Source organism: Aulostomus chinensis, chromosome 21 (genome assembly GCF_037954235.1).
Source record: "Aulostomus chinensis isolate RoL2024-O1b breed Wild chromosome 21, RoL_Achi_v1.0, whole genome shotgun sequence".
In the NCBI taxonomy this organism is placed as follows: domain Eukaryota; kingdom Metazoa; phylum Chordata; class Actinopteri; order Syngnathiformes; family Aulostomidae; genus Aulostomus; species Aulostomus chinensis.
The window spans coordinates 4776735-4794318 of NC_141340.1; the positions used below are offsets into that span (position 1 = coordinate 4776735).

General features: G+C 44.3%; 2 protein-coding genes across 4 annotated transcripts; one reads left to right on the top strand and one right to left on the bottom strand.

The window, feature by feature from the left end:
- Positions 1-1965: 1965 nt before the first annotated feature.
- On the bottom strand, positions 1966-8800 carry LOC147241418 (carbonic anhydrase 1). The gene is made up of 7 exons (XM_086190796.1): positions 8554-8800; positions 8162-8359; positions 6639-6757; positions 5884-5976; positions 5712-5774; positions 5475-5630; positions 1966-3353 (listed from the first exon to the last, which is right to left on the bottom strand). The coding sequence occupies exons 1-7, from the start codon at positions 8579-8581 to the stop codon at positions 3234-3236; spliced, it is 777 nt and encodes a 258-aa protein (XP_086046922.1). The 5' UTR covers positions 8582-8800; the 3' UTR covers positions 1966-3233.
- On the top strand, positions 7085-12968 carry rbis (ribosomal biogenesis factor). 3 transcript variants are annotated; one of them, XM_086190799.1, is made up of 4 exons: positions 7085-7238; positions 11312-11427; positions 11739-11855; positions 12432-12968. In XM_086190799.1, the coding sequence occupies exons 2-4, from the start codon at positions 11317-11319 to the stop codon at positions 12498-12500; spliced, it is 297 nt and encodes a 98-aa protein (XP_086046925.1). In that variant the 5' UTR covers positions 7085-7238; positions 11312-11316; the 3' UTR covers positions 12501-12968. The 3 variants fall into 3 exon arrangements, with proteins under 3 accessions (XP_086046925.1, XP_086046926.1, XP_086046924.1); XM_086190800.1 differs by lacking the exon at positions 7085-7238 and adding an exon at positions 10069-10212 and having other exon boundaries at positions 11739-11875; XM_086190798.1 differs by lacking the exon at positions 7085-7238 and adding an exon at positions 10069-10212.
- Positions 12969-17584: the final 4616 nt, after the last annotated feature.

Sequence of the window (17584 nt, forward strand, 5' to 3'; positions counted from 1 at the left end):
CAAAAGTCTAGTCAGTTGACCTGTGTAGCTCATCCTACTGTGACTGGAGCGCAGTCGCGTGTTTTACGGCCAGGAAAATCAGAAACATGTTATAACAGAAACAGTATAAAGGTCTTCTAACAGAAATCTATGTAAAAGGTGTAGAAATACAGCATCTGCCTCGTGCTACAAGTGTAACAGCAAGAAGACGAGCTATAGCTTTTTTTAGTCCAAGTAACAGCAGATGTGTCATATATGAAATATATATTTGAGATACAACATATACGTGGGAATAGAAGAACCAGAGTAAGAAATGCGCATAAATGTAAAACATATGGCAGTAAGGATGTTGCATGTATCATGAGCGGCTGATTCTGAAGGTGTACTGTCCTCCCTGGGTGAGCCTGCGCAGGTCCTCGCTGCTGCCGTCCTTGAGCAGAGGTGAGATTTCACCCTGCTTGTTAGTCACACACAAGTGCGATGTCAGCTCTCGGCCCTGCAGTGTTGTGCAGTTTTCGATTTTGCTTTCCCCAGACTCGCCTACGCCCTCCACTCTCTCAGGTTAATGATGTTTTCCTGTCTCCACAATGTGTGTCACCAGTCTGACATCTCTGATTATGCAACGCGCTGGTCAAACGCCCGGGAGCCAGAGTGGTGACTGTGTCAAATCTCTGTTCTGTGCTAACTGTGTCACTGAAGCTGGAGTTGTTTGACTTCACCTTACTGGTTCAATGAAATCCATTTACAACTCGCCATTATCACGTGTTTCCTGCTCAGCCCGGTGTAACTAATATGAATCTGTTATGACATTGGTTTGACCTTGGCACAGATTCACGCTGCGGACTACGCCAGTCGGTCACTTCATCAGTTTATGAAGGCATGCGTTGAGGGAGGCTAATTAAGTGTGGACACATCTGTGCGACACGATGGAACCCTGCAGGATCTCTCCTCCCGTCCAGCTGTCACAACACCAGAGAGATGAAAAGATAGGCAGCCGGCGCTTTGAGTCTGTGGAAGCGGGAAGCTGCGGTGAAACAACTGATTCAAAAATAAAATGAAAGCAGCAGCGATGGCAAAAGACATCCTAAAGGAACACAACATCTGCGTTTGTGAGACCCACAGAGACCAGCAGACTGCTAGTTAGCTTAGTACAATGAATGGTAGCAGATGGGCAGGTTAGCATACCACTGTCTTGCCCGCTCAGCTTGTCTTTCTCTGTATGTTTCATACATACATGCAGCTTTTCATAAGAAAAGGGAAGTTGTGATACGTCATAGAAGAGGTTGAATCATGAGTGCGCTGTTGCTATGGGCAACGTGGGCGGCTGAAACACGGATGCCAAAACTCTCCTCCTTGTTGTTCCTCTGACAAAAGTGTCTGGATAAATGCTGGAGAGCTAACTCAGTGTGAAGGATATTTAGCCTCGGTTAGCAAAATGTAAAATACCACACGTCTGAACTGGTTTCACTGGGTTGAGAGTGATTGTTTGACCCTTAACAAACCACTACAATTTGAATACAACAGTTCTTATTAGGCCTGTCTCGTTGATTCTGTGTGTTGTGTTGGTATTTTACGGCGCACGTGCAGACACATGGTTGAAGAACCGAGTTAACACCTCGGAGAGAAGGTGGAGTCGATTAAAATCTCTCTCGTGTTCCTGCCAAAGGCTTGCAAGAGGGGTGAGAAGTCAAAGAGGTTGAAGCGCTGCTGTTGATGAACCTTTTGTGTGGCGTTCAGATCTTTGGGAGCTTTTTTTTTTTTTTTTACACTTTTTAATAGAAGAAAAATTATGCCATGAATGACTTTTTCGACAGGAGAATAGTTGGCATCGGTTCGTTGAAGGATACCTTCAAGTACTTCTTATCGCAGGCTGTGATAAAAGTACCAAAAATTAAAAAAAAAAAACAAACCCTACCAGTACCTTCAAAAGAAGGTTCCTGGTGATAGAACCATCCCTGTATAATCACAGAAAACACCGCACACATGTTAATCTTAAAATATATTTATTCAACTAGTAAAATGTCCACTTCCAAAATAGAATGACAGCAAGACATAATCCTGGATGGCCCTAACAGCGATTGGCATAAGGCATTTTTTAAAGGTTAGTTACAGTCCGTTATGGGAACAGGCTGCTATTGTTTCATAAATACTTCTCACACGGTCTTTTGTTAATTATTGTCCTGCTGGGCCTGCTGACATCAGTCGGACGCTATAATCTTATCTGTTGGCAGCTTCTTTTTCTCCTTGGCAGGTTTAATTCTTCCTTGGCTTTGTGCATTAGCCGCTATGGCATCGATTGTGCGTTTGAAGCATTAGCACTCGACATTTTCATTCCGACAAGGAGAATCAATTCTTTCTATTGCTGTTATCACTAATACACAGGAGCTTTTGGTAACAAAACAATAATCGGGGAATCACGTAAGACTTATTTATATAAGCTGTCAGGTTTAAAAAAAAAAGAAGAGACAATCATAGTAAAAACCACAACACGGGACGACAATCACATGATTAAAGAGAAGCCGTTGTCAGGATGCTAGGTATCGAGCTGTCCTCTTTGCTGCTGGATGCAGATCAATAAGCAGGTCAGAGCCGTAGGCGTCACGTCCGTGTGCGTGCGAAGTCGTGAGTGTGTGTGTGTGCCAGAGGGGGATTTTCTGAGTCAATCGGGGTCTGATGGAGGCGGCTGCAGTGTTTCGTTAAGCTGCTGTGATGGAGAAGCTGCAAGCCGGTTGGAGATTACAGCCAGACTGGCAGCGAGAGTGTGTGTGTGTGTGTGTGTGTGTGTGTGTGTGTGTGTGTGTGTGTGTGTGTGTGTGTGTGTGAACATGCAGACATGTTTCCTCTGCACCTCACTCAGATTAAGATATTGCTTCGTCCTTCCCCTTGGCTGCTACAGCAGCTTCCTGCTGGCTCCCGAGCACCATTTTGACTATTATTTTTCAGTATTGTGGCGTTTTGGAGGCGACGAACCATGACAACAGATGCAAAATCCTGGTAAACGTGCCGCCACCACCGTGAAGTGTTGTTATATAGCATAAATTACGACAGGGCTTCTCTGCTGGTTTATCACACACATAGAGACAGAGATCCTACAATCCCACACTTAGCAACGGGCCACGGGAATTTCATTTAAAATTGGACGGATATGTTTTCTGTGGCTCACTGCAATAGAGGTAACTGACTAAAATGGAAGGTCCGGGGGATGGGGGGGGGGCGGGCAGCAGGCTAAAAAGGGTGAAAGAGGGGGAGGGGGATCACTGGAAGGAAGCACGGACACGGCGACCCTTGAGCGGCTGGGGAGGGCGGTAGTTGTCCACCATGCAGCACTCGGCCTCACCCTCCACGGAGAAGAGCAGGCTGCGGAATTTGGCCATCTGTGAAAGGGCAGACAGCAGTTGTGGGGTTAGTGAGCCGCGCCGACCTGCTGTGACTGTCACTCACCGAACCTGTCAATACTCCCGCTGCTGGGAATCCAGAGACTCGGGTTTAATATCCTTAGCGGTGACACCATTTACACAAACCCACGTATCAGACATGTTCGTCTGAGGTTGTTTATATTAGATGCCATGTGACTCTGTTCATCGTCTCTGTGCTTGTGGGACTGAGAGAGAGCGAGAGATCCTCCTCTGTGGATTTTGTCCATGTTTCCCTGTTAAAAGGGTTTTCATGCTCTAGTCAAGGCTCTAAGGACCGACGGTGTTGTAACTTGTACAGATTGTCAACCCCCCTGAGCCCAACTGTGATTTGTTTTTTTGGATTATATGAATAAAATTGGATTTGACTATTTTGTTCTCCAGTGTGCAACAGTGAGTCACTGTAGCATAAAGGGGCTACTATGGTGAACTGTCTCTCCCCAGGGCTCCTCGCCTAGCGGCGGCTGCCAATGGTGTCTGGAGGGACGCCCAACAGAGACAGAAGGGGCATGGAGATTTAAACTAACAACCCTGATTCAGCAGGCAGCATAACGGAGCGCCACGGTTTACGTTGGTTAGCCTAGCTTAGTTTAGCTTAGCTTAGCTGAACCTGGAATGGCTAAAGAGAAATGATATGTCCTATTTGACTTGTCGCCATGAATTAAAAAAAAAAAAATTGATGGTACAAGTTATATCTTGAAGCCTCAAAAATATATTTTCTCTCCACTCCACTCTTAACTTAAGGCCCCCCCCCCCCCAAAAGGACAAATCTGCTTGCTACCACTAAAAATTCTTTAATTATTTAATCAATAAAGGTTGATTGTACTCTCAGGTTTGGTACTGTTAATCAAATGAGATATAGCATGAACATTTGTGAGCTTTTGAGACGTTTTTGTTCAGATCAAATGCTGGTTCTTTCCCTCTGCCTTACGTCCTTAGTTATGATAAGCTATGCTAAAGTAAGCTAAGCTAAGCTAAGCAAACAGGCTGTACCTCCATTCTTAACTGATGTTAACGTGGCCATCCAGCTTCCTACCAAACACAAGAAAGCAAATAAGGGAAAATATGTTGAACTATTAGTCAGGCAGGGCAAGAAAAACGAGCCTGAAATAACAGGATGGGATCAGGTGACCTGTTTAAGGGATGTGTCATTAACTCTGGATAATGTATTGGTACAATTACCCAACTTCAGCCAGTAATGTACACACTCCAACCAGAGGGACAGAGTTATGATTTATGTGTGTTAGCTGTTGACTAATCAATAACTAATGACATGTATTGAGTTCTTTGAGTCCCTGGTCTTTCATGGGACCAAGTCCAAAGGTTACGTCCTCACATGTTAACCCTTTAGTCACCGCCTCGCCTCTATGAATGAACATCTGACCAGGTTTACCACCATATAACTTTAAGCTTTTTCTATCTACTTGGTGTACAAGAATGCTTGGGTACAGTTATGGGTTGCTTTGTTTGAATTTATCCATTTTAGCTAGTTTTCATCTCATTGTAGTAGAAAAAAACAGCATTGTGCCGTAACATAATTTACATACATTTGGAAGTTAATTCATTTTCTGGCCAGGGCTCTCCTGAAGTGGTCTTGGCCCACCTTAGGCTGCCCCACTGCCTCCAGACTTGAACCACCCCGGCAAACTGGAGCCAGTTTATTTAGATGAATGGGTTGTAGTAGGATTGGGTGTAATCGTATAGTATAAAGTACACTGTAAATACAGGAAATGGCAGCTATCTTGACTCAGTCGTGGCTGGAATCATAGTCTAAATCCCCATCTTGTCAAACTGATCAGATAAACATTCCCTGTTGGCTGCCCCGTACTGACGAGCATCACCAGCAGCTGTGTGAACTCATTTGTCCTCCCAGCCGGTCAAGTGAGAACTAGGTGGCTGTATTGCCTTTCCTCCTCTCACAAAGGTTTCTTCTTCTCCTTTCAGCTGCACCGCTAATCTGAACAATTAAGTCCTTGATTTGGATGAATGTAAAAAGAGCTGATTTGCTGAAAGAGCTATTCTAGACGTTGGGCACACATCCAGCAAGGGGTGAGAGTCAAATCCCTGTCGGAGCAGTCGTACCTGTGCAGAGCTGACGCTGATGGGCTCTTTGCAGACGATCCAGGTTACGCTCTCCAGCAGAGGGGGCGTGGTTAGAGAGCCGTCGTACGTCCAGTAGTCAAGGCAACCGGGGAGCAAGGTGGAAGGGTCGAAGTTAGCAAAAGTGGTTTGCTTGCCCTGAACACAATGGGAGTAGTGAGTGAGGAGCAGGTTATATCACTTCAGTGCAGGAAAAATAGGGTTGTCACGGCAACATACTTTGGCCTTGATGGAATCAAAAGCATCCAGGATCTTCTGGAGGTTTGGGTTGTCGCTACCGATCTGAAAACACGCGAAAACATCGACGATTTAGTGTGAACATAAACTTTAATATCAATCGAATGCAGTTAAAATACGGCCCCCAATGTGTTAGGCCACGGTCGATCCAGACCTTCAGGAAAACTCCGACAACAGCGAGTCCATCTGGTTTGCTAGCGGCTTCTCCGAAGCTGGGGTACTTGGTGTTCCAGTGCACCAGATGGAGCTGGAGGTGAATCAGAGAATAAACACAGGCATTCAAACAAAATATTAATATTCACATCTTCAGTTGGAAATCCTTACTTTCTGACATTTTTGCTGGAGAAGAAATCATCTGTTTCTCTCTGAATCTCTACAGGTAGTGAAGTATACGCTTGGGTGCATTTGAAATATTTAGTTTATTTTGCATAAAACGTGCTTTTAAAAAGGTAGATATTACACATGTAGCGCTATACAAATACAACTTCATCAGCAGGGATCATTTACTTGAAATAAAACTGTCCATTTCCCCGTTTAGTGGAATCCATAAGTCATATTTTACGTCTAATGTTAGACTGCAACACTGATGTGAGGTATAAATAAACATGCTGGCTGAGAGGAGACAAACACCATGATGTGAAAAACATTTTTGGATGGAAATGGCATAAATTAACAGTATTTTTATTTGTGTGTGTGTGTGTGTGTGTGTGTGTGTGTGGGGGGGGGTCCTAATTGAATCTAAGTGCTTTTCTCCTTCATCCATTAAATTTAATCCCACGGATTAGATTATTTTTGGCTTTAGTGCAGCCAAATGTTCCCCAAAACTAATAGAACTCCAGTCTATCATGAGAAACACGTTACATGCGTGAGCTGTGTGAGGAGTTTTTTGGCAGGAGGGAGAGTCCTCACCTCAGCGGGGTACTTGGTGCTGGCTACGGTGTGTTCCGAGCCTTTATCGTCAGAAGCTCCCCAGTGGAAGTGGAACTGCTTGAGCCTGTAGGTCCCTGAGATGGGCCCCTCGGTCAGAGCTGCAGGAAAGAAAAGCCAGTCGGCCGGCGTGAGCTGAGCTGAACGTGGGAGCAGTGACAGAGTGATTCACAGCGGCGTCTGAATCATCTTCCTCAGAGGATCTTTTCTGGCAGATGAATAAGTGCATCAGCACAGTAGCAGACTTCCTGTTTCAGGGACTCGGATCCTGTTGTGTCCACCTGGAGGCTGCATCCAGGCTTAGATGATGTCCAGGTATTGTGACCATCCGGCCTCCCTCCTTATTACATCATGCATCTATTTACAGGAGCAGATAATCCTGTATGTCCTTCTATTTCTGGTGCCACCTTATCAACACCGGCCTCTAACAGTCGTCACATGATCCACGGGGAGATGTGTCTTTTCTGACTGAACAGGAAGTTGTAATATTCATCTTTTTTTCACATGATGCGTGATGCAGACTGAGAGCTTGTTCTTTACTCAGAACCGCGCAGTGGAAAATCATTGCTGAGAGCTATCAAGGTAGGAGTAGAGGCTGGTGTAGGATAATCTTGATGCACTTGTATAACTCTGACGTACCTGTCGCTGATGCACCATTGTATCACCTTGATGTTTACATCGAAAAACATCCCACACTTGAAATAGTGAGCGTCATTTTCTTTAAAATTGTTTGTTTTCAGCACAAACACAAGCGGGTTTGACTTACAGGTCTAATAATTCGATTTTTTTTTAATGAAATAGGTGACATTTTGCCTTTATGTACCAATCGTTAAGTAACCCAGTTGCACTGATTATGTAAACATGCATTATGCTCGACCGGGTGGGGACAAGCTGACGACTAAAGAAAAACTAAAAATTGTTGAGATCTGAAAAATAAAATGCAGCATGAAGGAGCAGAGTCCAGATCTTTGCCTGAACTCGAACCGTGAGGGAAAACAGCGCGCAACCCGATTACAACCTGACGTTTTCTTTCTACATTTTATTAAAAAAAAAGAAGTAAAATTAAACAACCTTCTTTTATATGTCAGCCACACACAATCCCGCGCACCTTTTGCCCATTAATAGTTAACTAAGTCCGGGTTTGTTTGGAGAGTAATCTTTTTTTTCTTTTTTTGTAGTTGCTCTCTTGACCTCACCAGCAGCAGAAACGCGTCGGCGTGGGAAAGCGTCACCCAGGGTTGCGTTACCAATTCAATCACGAGCTACGTGCGTTCTTTGTTTCTTGAATGAAAGCTCCTCCAGCCTGCCGAGAACCCCAGCCTGGCATGGAAAGACGCGCCAAAGGGAGAGGAAAAACTACGGAATAAAACAAGTGAACCTGTTTCTGTTTTTTGTTTTTTTAATCTGAGCTGCAGGCAGAAATGTGGAATCGGTTGTCCCGCACCGTTAAATCGCCGTCAGCCGCCGTTCATTAACTGAAATCAAATAAACGTGGAGGCACTGACTTGAGCTGTCGTTGTCGTCTATGAAGGTCACTTGGAAGGAATGTCCGTTGTTGAGGATGTCCAGGCAGGTGGAGGGGTCGTACTTGAGGACGAGCGGCTTCAGCCCCCCGTCGTACGATGCTGCACTGGGCACGATGTCAATGGGAGACTGGCGGGGTCCGTTGGCGATGGGGAAATTATCAGCCCACTTGTCGGGTCCTAGGATGATGATGATAATGATTATTAAATAATCGTGAAATTGGTTTCATTTCTGATCATAAATTGCGCTTCTGCGTAAAATGCGTTGTGTATGTGTCATCCCTCAGCACCCACACACACACACACACACACACACACACACGCCACTGGTGCAATCCCAGTAAGACACCTCGGTCTGCCGTAGAAAGCCTCACCGTTGTTCGCTGCGTAGCCCCAAGACATGTTGGATCTCTGGATGTTCAGAGCCGGATTCCCCTCCTATAGCGAGTCCAGTCCCGGGCGCAAGGCAGCCAGTGCCCTTCACCTGACAGCTGCGGAGCTTATATAGGGGCCCCCTGGTGCGGTGCGTGTGAGTGCGAACGCGCGCGCCCGTGTGTGTGTGTGTATGATTGTGAAAGTGTGTGTGTGTGTGTAGGTGTGTGTGTTTGCGGGTGTGTAGGTGTGTGTGCCAGACTGGTGCTGTCCACTCCGCGCAATGAGCGGGAGGAGTTTAGAGGAGACGCAGCGCTGCAACACTGTGGATCAATGATCTCTCTCTCTCCCACTCTCTCTCTCTCTCTCCCCCACCCTCTCTATCTCTCCCCCACCCTCTCTATCCTTCCCTCTCTCTGTTTCTCTCTCTCCATCTCTCTCTTTCTCTCTCTCTCCTCCCTCTCTCTATCTCTGTCACCCCCCCCCCCCTCCAGAACGCGCTGAGCAGACGGATTTACAACTACAGTCGGTAGTGTAGCGGCCGGAAGTTGTCCTGTTATCGTGATAACAATAAAAAGGTTAAGACGTCGTTACTGGTGAAGCTGATTGCGCCCAGGAATCACCTGTAAACGTCTGAGAGTGGAATTCGGTGCTGATGTTGTTTTTTTCCTGGTGATTTACGCGGTTCCTGTGCGAACAACTGCCTTCTGAAGGCGACGCACGCGTCCCTCTGAGGTCGGATTCATGTAAAAAAAAAAAAAAAAAAAAAAAAAAAGAAGCAAAAATGCACACGAATCGAATAAAATTGAAGCGGTAAAATAGCATTTTATTGAAAATGGCTCTGAAGTTCTAGACGAATTCTTCTCTTGGGCTCCTTCTTTTAACACAAAGTAAAACAAAACAAAACAAAACAAGAAAATCAGCTGATTGTGTGTCACTAACGATGCTGCAGCAGATCAACAACAACTGGAACAGACCAATCATATTCTAACATTCTAACAGATCGTTCACCAGTTACAGCTTCAAAAAGAATGAGAGGGGGAAAGTCATTAAAGACAGCAACAACAACAAAAAGAGCAGTTTTCAGGTGTACACAATAAAATTAATTAAAAAAAAAAGCCTCGATGTTGCTCTGCTGGGACGGAGCACGGAAGATCCAGTTGATCACTCCGGGCGGATCTACCTAAATGGAGCAGAGGATCTCTTCTTTATTGGATTAATAATGAATTTAATCCGATGACCACGGGGCGGTTAAGGTTAGATTCCACCGTAGAGTTTTATCCCTCTAGTGATACGTGAACCTTCCAACGCAGTGACAGTGATGGGAACTGATACAGGTGCAGTCAGCGGCAGCCCGGTACACGCAGGTCGCAGTAGAATGGCGCCATCTGCTGTAAGTCCGCAAAACTGCAGCACTAACACTTAGATTTTTTTCCCCCTCCCACAGGAAAGCCGCAGCAGGAGAAACAACAATAAAACAAGTTATAATGTCGGTTATTGTATACGGTGATAGGAGGGCTTCCAGTGGGAAAAGGCCAAAAAAATCACATACGTGTTATTGGTGCGACGGCGTCGCTCGCGTATGACGTAGATGAAATCACGTTTGTTTTATTTTGTGGCAGCACATGAGGGCACCAACACCTAATATCTCCTCCACCAAGGTGTGTTTTAAGGGGCTTTACAGTTACGTCTTTTAGGACCGTGTATCTGACGGAGTCCCGCTTTGCTTAAACCGCTTCAGCAAATTAAAGGAACCAGCTAAACCGGAAGAACGACGAGAATATGTTTCGCTCATATGTAGCTTACGGTTAGCATGTCGAGCTAACACCACGGTGAAGCTAGTTTACTTTGGCCGTCATGGGCCCTGGCGGCTTCTCCTGCTCGGTTTCACCCTGGTTCGGCAGTCAGGGTCCGGCTAACGGAGAACCGAACACTCGCTCTCAACCACAGGCGTTTCAGTTAGGGACCATCAATAAATTACAGTTTGAATGAGACGAAAGAGTTCTCATAATCCATCATCTGGAAAATATAAGTTATTTATATGGAAATTGAATAATAGATAAGATGCTAGTATGTATTCGGGCTGCATTATAAATAATTATTATAATGATATTTATATTGAAATAAGTTTCCAGGTCATGTGACCTACTGACTCAAAATCAATATCAGCTATTACCACACCAGATTAATATAATTAAAATAATTACTGTATAATTTTTTATGGCTTCTTGAATTTTATTTTTCCACCAATTATCACAGTACGCTAACATTTATTTTGTCTTTCATATGCTGCAAAATTCAGTTTCTTTTTTTTCTCGATAGCTTGCATAGGGACCTAGGGCCTCAATTAATTAAAACAACTTTTGATATCTCAAATATTATGCATTCATTTATATCATACAATTATGTTAATTGAAGACAATGGAAAATTAATCATTGTTCTTTATGAATACTAAATTAAAACATCCATATGATTAAAAAAAGAAATGCACATTAGAATATGCACATGAATTTGCAATACCGGTAAAATCCCAAGCACTGCTGACAGAAAAGGAAGCTGTTTGAAAAAAAACCTCATTTATTTTGTGCATTATTTATAATCAGAATCCCTCCAACCAGTGATTCCTTAACGCAGCAGAGCGGCGAGCTTTTCTGTCGGAGCGAGGAAACTCCAACATTAGATGATGAAACACGAACCGCATTTTGGCAATGAAACATTCCCCAGGAGGGCATCGGCACTGATTGGCCTTCTCTCCTCAGGTAACATGGCCAAGAATAAACAAAGAGGGAAGAAGCAGAAGAACGTCTTTCAAGTGGCGAACAAGCACTCGAAGCTGAAGAACAAAGCCAAACCTGTCACGACATCACTCAAGCGTGTAAGAGCCCTCGCAGCTTTGATTCTTCACTTGTACACATTCCCTCCTAGCAGCCATACCTGCTGTTGCAGGGACAAAGAAAACAACGCTGTTACTGTGCCTGCTTCATGTCATTAAAAGGTGCACAATCATTGTTTGTGGTGTCACAAAACAAGCGCTATCGAGAAAAATGTATTTTGAATGGGGACAACAAACTATGGCAACACTGATCATTAGAGACTGATGTTTGAAGTGAAGATCATGTGATCAGTTGAGTCTTCATTGAGGAAGATACAGACTGAGGTGTGTGTGTGTGTGTGTGTGTGTCACAGATCAACGTGGTGAAAAATGAGAAGGTGGAGAACCTCAACCAAATCTTCACCGAGGTTCAGAGGGACGTGAAGAGCATTTCCAAATCTGTCGCTCCTGAACCGAAGAAACAAACGCAGGTGCGGTGGCGGTGACACAGGTGTGTCTCCTCTGTGCTTTGTTGGGGAGCTGAGACCTGAAGAGCCCAGCCGACTTCTAGTTAGCTTAGCATATAGAATGGTGGTGGATGGTAAGTGTTAGCATGCTCCTGTTCAGGGTCGTCAAATACCCATTTCTTGACATTAGTCTTTGTATGCTCACTGTATCTGGGGTTGGTCATAGCATTTGATAATTACCCAACAATTATGACATGTGATCACATTTTTTCTAAACTTTAACCACCCAAACTGAGCGACTGCTGCTGCTGATCATGGCCGACTTTGTTAGAGAGGAGGGGTTCAAGATCTTGAACCCTGAGCTAGTTCAACCAGGCAACACTTGAGGAGGACCCACAAGTAGTTTGCTAACACTTACCATTCACTACCATTCATTGTGCTAAGCTAACTGGCATTCTTCAGGTTTCTGTGTGTCAGCTCCCTAATGAGGCGTGAGTGGCATCTATCTTCTTGTCGGAATCTGGGGAGGATGGTAAATACACACATTTCTCCCCAAAAATCTACAGCTCCTGCTAGGTTTCATTACTTTTGTCTCGCTAGGGGGTGAGAGAGACGCCGAAGGAATCTGTGAACGTTGATAATGCTGCTCAACTCTTCTCCCAGCTGTGACGGACCAAGAAAGATGGACTGAAACGAGCATCCACTGGTCTTTGCTCATGTTGGAGGGATGATGAGGGGAAGGGCAGTGACCGACGGGTAGTGATTAAAGCTCCTGGTGTATTTAATGGTAAGAGCTGTCAGTTGTGATATTGAGTCAAGGAATGCCAGGATATTTCTCTGTTTTTCTGATGAATACTCTTTAATCAGGAGACGTTCTGCTCTCCGTCGGGGCTTCAAATAACTGTTTATCAGCTAGTTATTTTCTTGTGCGTTGATTTGTTGTTGATGTCAGACGACAGTGGAAACCTCCTGTTAAGTCGTTTTCCCTCTGAAACAAAATCATGAATTAGGAGCTCTAAAACCTCACATTTGAGTGATTTCAGTCTCGTTTTTGTGTTTCTGAGCGGTCAACATTCATTTCTGTTGAACAAGGAAGGAACTGATAGACGTGCATTATTAAAAACATGTTTAAATGAGTGTCGGCTCTTCATAATCTTTAATCTGTCTGCATTTAAAAAGGGGTTCATCAGAAGTGTGCGCCGCATTAAAGTGCAAAATTCGACCTGAGCCTTAACATTGACTCGAGATGCAGCTCAACTCTGTGTGCCGAGTGGGTTTTAGTCTGGTAGATAATTTCAAATTTACGGAAGTGACGGAAGTGCGTCGCACATTATGAGGGAAGTATATGATGGCCATTCCTCAGCGCAACTACGCCTTCTCTTTTTTTTTTTTTTTTCTGGCAGTTTTGGGATTGATACATTTTACACAGGTATGGTGGGAAATTGTAACCATGTCTGACCAATGAAGAATCGATAAAAATGAGGAAAAGTATAGAAAATTCATGCAGAAACAAAAACCTTTTGACATTTTTTTTTGTAGACCATAGCTGGAAGGCCCTGGAAAAGCTTGACGATACTTCGTACCTGATGCTTCCTCTGCTTTATACAAGTTTAAAAGGAAGACATATTTCACGTAGATGCTGTCATACTAAAACTTCAGAAAATTAAGATTTTCCCACATGTAGAGATATTCAAGAAATAGTTGAATATTAGTCATTAATATCTTAATCCAGGTGTTAATCCAAGGTCCGTAGTGTCACACACGCTCAGTTTCTGCTACGTTAGAAGCTCCGTTCCGCCCCTGACGCTGTCATCGCCGTCAGGGCTCCTGCAAGTGGAGTACAGATTTTCCAGCTCGGTTTTTATCAGTATGCTGCTGCTGCTGCATCCAGCTGGAGCAACTTGACATCAGAGGCCTGGGTGCACCGCGGCCCAGCTGATTGCTTGTCTCCACGGCGTCCTCCGTCTGAGTTAGTTGGTCGATAAATCTGGATCAAGGTGAAAGCGCCAGTATGGTGTGGGGTAAATGAACCGGCGCTCAACTGCGTTGACATCCTGTTCTGAGGCAGCGGATGAGATTTTGAAGGTGAACATCACGGCAGCAGAGCTTTGACTGACAGGCTTTATCCACTCCGGGGAAGATTTCCAGTCCAGGGAGTTCTGGTGAAGAGCTTCAAGCTGCACTGGCAGTTCTGTGGACGTGAGGGCTCAGGACAAGCTTTAGACTCACCAGAGGCGCACACTCACCTCTCAATCCTCCGAGCTCCCCTCATAGAGACTGGAGACGCGGACTCATGACTTGAGACTTGACCTGCGAGTTAAATCCTTGAGTGGAGATGCTGGAGTGACGATCACTGTTCCTGTTGAATATCAAATATCCATTGTTGTCAAGCCACAGCAGTGATGGAGGAAGTACACACTTCCTTCAAGTCAAAGTTAAATGGAGTTTGTGTTCGATCCGTTTTGCTCCAAGGGTCAAGTACTTCAGTGAATATGCCTTGACATTGTAGTTGAGGAAGGTACTTGATTAAAAATGACTTTTTAATTTCAACTCTTGCAGTAAAACAGCATTTTTGACATTGTTTTACTGGTTCTTTCACTGAATGATCTTCCAAAGACCGCGTATAAATATACGTGTACTGAATAAAGCCAACCTTTAGCATGATTAGAAGCTGTAAATGGCAACTTTCCTCAGCAGCATCACAGGGAACGGACGCGACGGCTCTCCCTGAAAGCCCTTCAGCTGATGCCGACTTGACTGATGGATTAATACGAGGTACGGCGGCGGTGTGTTTCCATAGGAGACGACTGGGGAGGAGAGTGTGACAGGTGCTGTGTTCAGGTATCAGGTGATTCCTACTTTGATCCAGATGACAACACAATGGAGCCGGCGCTGCACCGCCACTCAGAGGGATATAACAGCACGAGCGCGCGTCGAAATGTGAATGTAATCTGATTGAGCCTGTAGCAGGATGGAAGTGAGTGTGTCACGCCAAAGAGAGTTGGTTGGCACATTTACTTTGCTTAGCCTGGCCCAAAATGAAGACTTTTTTTCTTTCTTTTTTAAGTAGTTTTTCATGGATTGGACCATGAAAGCAAAAATGAGCTAACATGCTATTGCTAAGTGTTCTGTGCCAATGTTCCCCACTTCTAGGTGTTGGTAAACGTCAGCCTCTCGCCCCTGGCTAATCAGCAGGTGCTTCTATCACCATGCAGGCTCTCGTCTGTATCATACACCAAAATTGTAGTGTCCAGGTGTACGTGTGTAGAAGCGAGGCCTGAGTCGACAAAATTTTATTGTAAACGTCACAGTTTTTGCTCCGTTTTTGTCTGTTTGATTTTTTTTTTTTAAACCGACAAAATCTGTCAGACTGTTGGTGAACATTTGAGTCTCGTTAGTGCCAAAATGAACTCTGTACTTAGCCAAATGCCCAGAGAGACACAGACAAGATAAGTGAAGCTGTTTTTTTATGGTGGAAAGTGCACATTGATTATGATAATTTATGTCTCTAACAGAGAAGCAAAGCTCCCTTTTACTCTCCAGCAAAGACGATTTGTCAGCCTCTAGATTTAATACAGTGGGACGTGATGTTTTCAACAACCACCAGTGGTGTCCACAAGATGGCGCTCCGGGTGGCTTTATCAATATGCACTATGACAAGCAGGGAAGTGGAATGGAGTATGTGTGTGTGAGTGTGTGTGTGTGTGAGTGTGTGTGAGTGCGTGAGTTGAGGGCGAAGAGAGAAGTGTCGGGCTCGCTGAATACCAATGAGAAGCTGAAGGCCTATTTGCAGTATGTCATTCCTGCCGCACAGCTGAGTTTTTCACTCTGACAGGACCGCCAGCAAAAGGTTACAGCACCTGCACCTCTCCCTGCGACAGAAATAAGAATCAGTGTGTTTATCTGTGCAGGAAAGAGCGTCGTCGGAGTGTGTTTGCCTATGCAGATTTGCCTTCGCAACCAATTCAGATCGCAGCAGTTGCCACAGTATCGACCCCAGAAATAAACGTTCCAAAGACTCGGCGGAGATAGACTCCTCTCCTCGCCACCGCTTCTCATTCCACCTTTTTAAAGTGAATACATTACCGGCTTTATAGAAGGACATTTTAATGAAATATGCTTTTCAAGGATTAAGGCTTTTCAGCTTATTTTCCCTGTCAATAGAGACATTGTGAACTATTCAAAGCAAAGCTTGAATAGCAAATTTGAAAGTGCTGCAATATTTGAAAGTTCTAAAAGCAAATTAAATATGTTTTTATTGCTTTATAATCATTTAAACCTGAGTCGTTGTTGCTAAATTGTTTTATGTGGGATGAGCCTCTCACATCTGTGGGGAGATTAGAACCCACCACGGAACAATAACGCCCTCATTTTTGGGGTTTTCAGGTATTTATGGTGAAAATTTCTGTTTTTAATATCCAGATTTGGTTTGTACTCACTCGCGCGTAAACAGCAGCAAACCCCCAAACTGTCTTTCATGCCCCCAAACTAAAGCAACTACACATCATTAACGACTAACCGTTATTCTGGTGTTTGCCTTTATTCCAAAAATGACCCTATTCTGACCAAGCTGTTTCCACGGCCAACGAAAGTTAATGTTCTGCAAACAATACTATTAATATACAGATGCCAAGGTGCAACTAGCGAGGTAGAAACAAAAAGAGTGGAATTAAGACTTCTTGTCCGACTCAAGTATTACACCAGATACACTGAAGCTTGTAGCTTCTTGACGCCACGTTTCCAGTGAGACCACAACACCGGTTTGACAGGTAATTTAGCCACCCCAGGTTCTCCATCACGCCAGGAAATGCTGGAATGATGGAGTCTGCTGCCAGCTGAAGCTGAATTCCTGCAAATCCAACGCACCTCTCCTGAATATTTTTGCTTTAAATGTACATGTTTAATAATGGTACGATGACAGAAGTTCTCTCTCCTGATGTATCTTTATCCAAGAAGAATGAAAGTCCAGTTTTAAAAAAGTGAGACCTTTTCCAGGCCGTTTGACTCTCTATTTAATGTCTTCAGAAGGCATTTTGCCAGTAGGTTTGACCGCCGGGATTCTAATTGTGATTAAAGTTTGCTCTGGGGACGAGAGCTCATGCGCCGAGCGATGTCTCACCACACTTTCAGGGATTCTCCTCACGCTTTCATGCCTGCAGACCTATGTGATCTGTATATTTTGCTTCAATCTTGGTGTTGAAGTCGGGGATTTCGGCAGCTACTGTGCCCTCAGTGGGATTTGCTGTTTGAACGAGAGTCTGTCGGTCTAAAGCTGAGATATAGCCCACCTTTGTGGCTCCTTTTCACACATTAGATTAGGATCACGGACAGACTGATAGATAAAATAAATCTAGAGCTGAAATTGTTAAATTGGAAGACTTTAAGTAGAAGAGAAAAACAGTGAAGTATACGTACCCCATGGTCTTTTGGTAGCATGCAGACGTTTGCTCCTGTATGAGGGTGTTTTCACACCTACAGTTGGTTTATTCTGGTGCAGATCAGTTGACGTTCAGCTGGAAACACCTTTCAAATGTATCTTTCATGTTTTATACTAAACAGTCCATCCACTGTCTTTCACACATTTCACTCACATTCTTGCTTATGGGCAAATTGGAGAACACGCAACCTCCACCGGACCCAGCCAGCCAACAAACCTTGAAGTGCCTTGTGTGTGAAACGTGCTATATAAATAAATTTGACTTTGACTTTGACTTTGAACATGGAAACATGTCCGTCCATTGTCTGCACTTCAT

Coding starts and splice junctions, on each gene's coding strand:
- LOC147241418 (XM_086190796.1), bottom strand. CDS start 8,581: ATGTCTTGGGGCTACGCAGCGAACAACG. Junction 8,360..8,553: donor GGGCTACGCAGCGAACAACG/GTGAGGCTTTCT, acceptor TCATCATCCTAG/GACCCGACAAGTGGGCTGAT. Junction 5,775..5,883: donor TTGTCGGAGTTTTCCTGAAG/GTCTGGATCGAC, acceptor GCGTGTTTTCAG/ATCGGTAGCGACAACCCAAA.
- rbis (XM_086190799.1), top strand. CDS start 11,317: ATGGCCAAGAATAAACAAAGAGGGAAGAAGCAGAAGAACGTCTTTCAA. Junction 11,428..11,738: donor TCACGACATCACTCAAGCGT/GTAAGAGCCCTC, acceptor TGTGTGTCACAG/ATCAACGTGGTGAAAAATGA. Junction 11,856..12,431: donor AACCGAAGAAACAAACGCAG/GTGCGGTGGCGG, acceptor TTGTCTCGCTAG/GGGGTGAGAGAGACGCCGAA.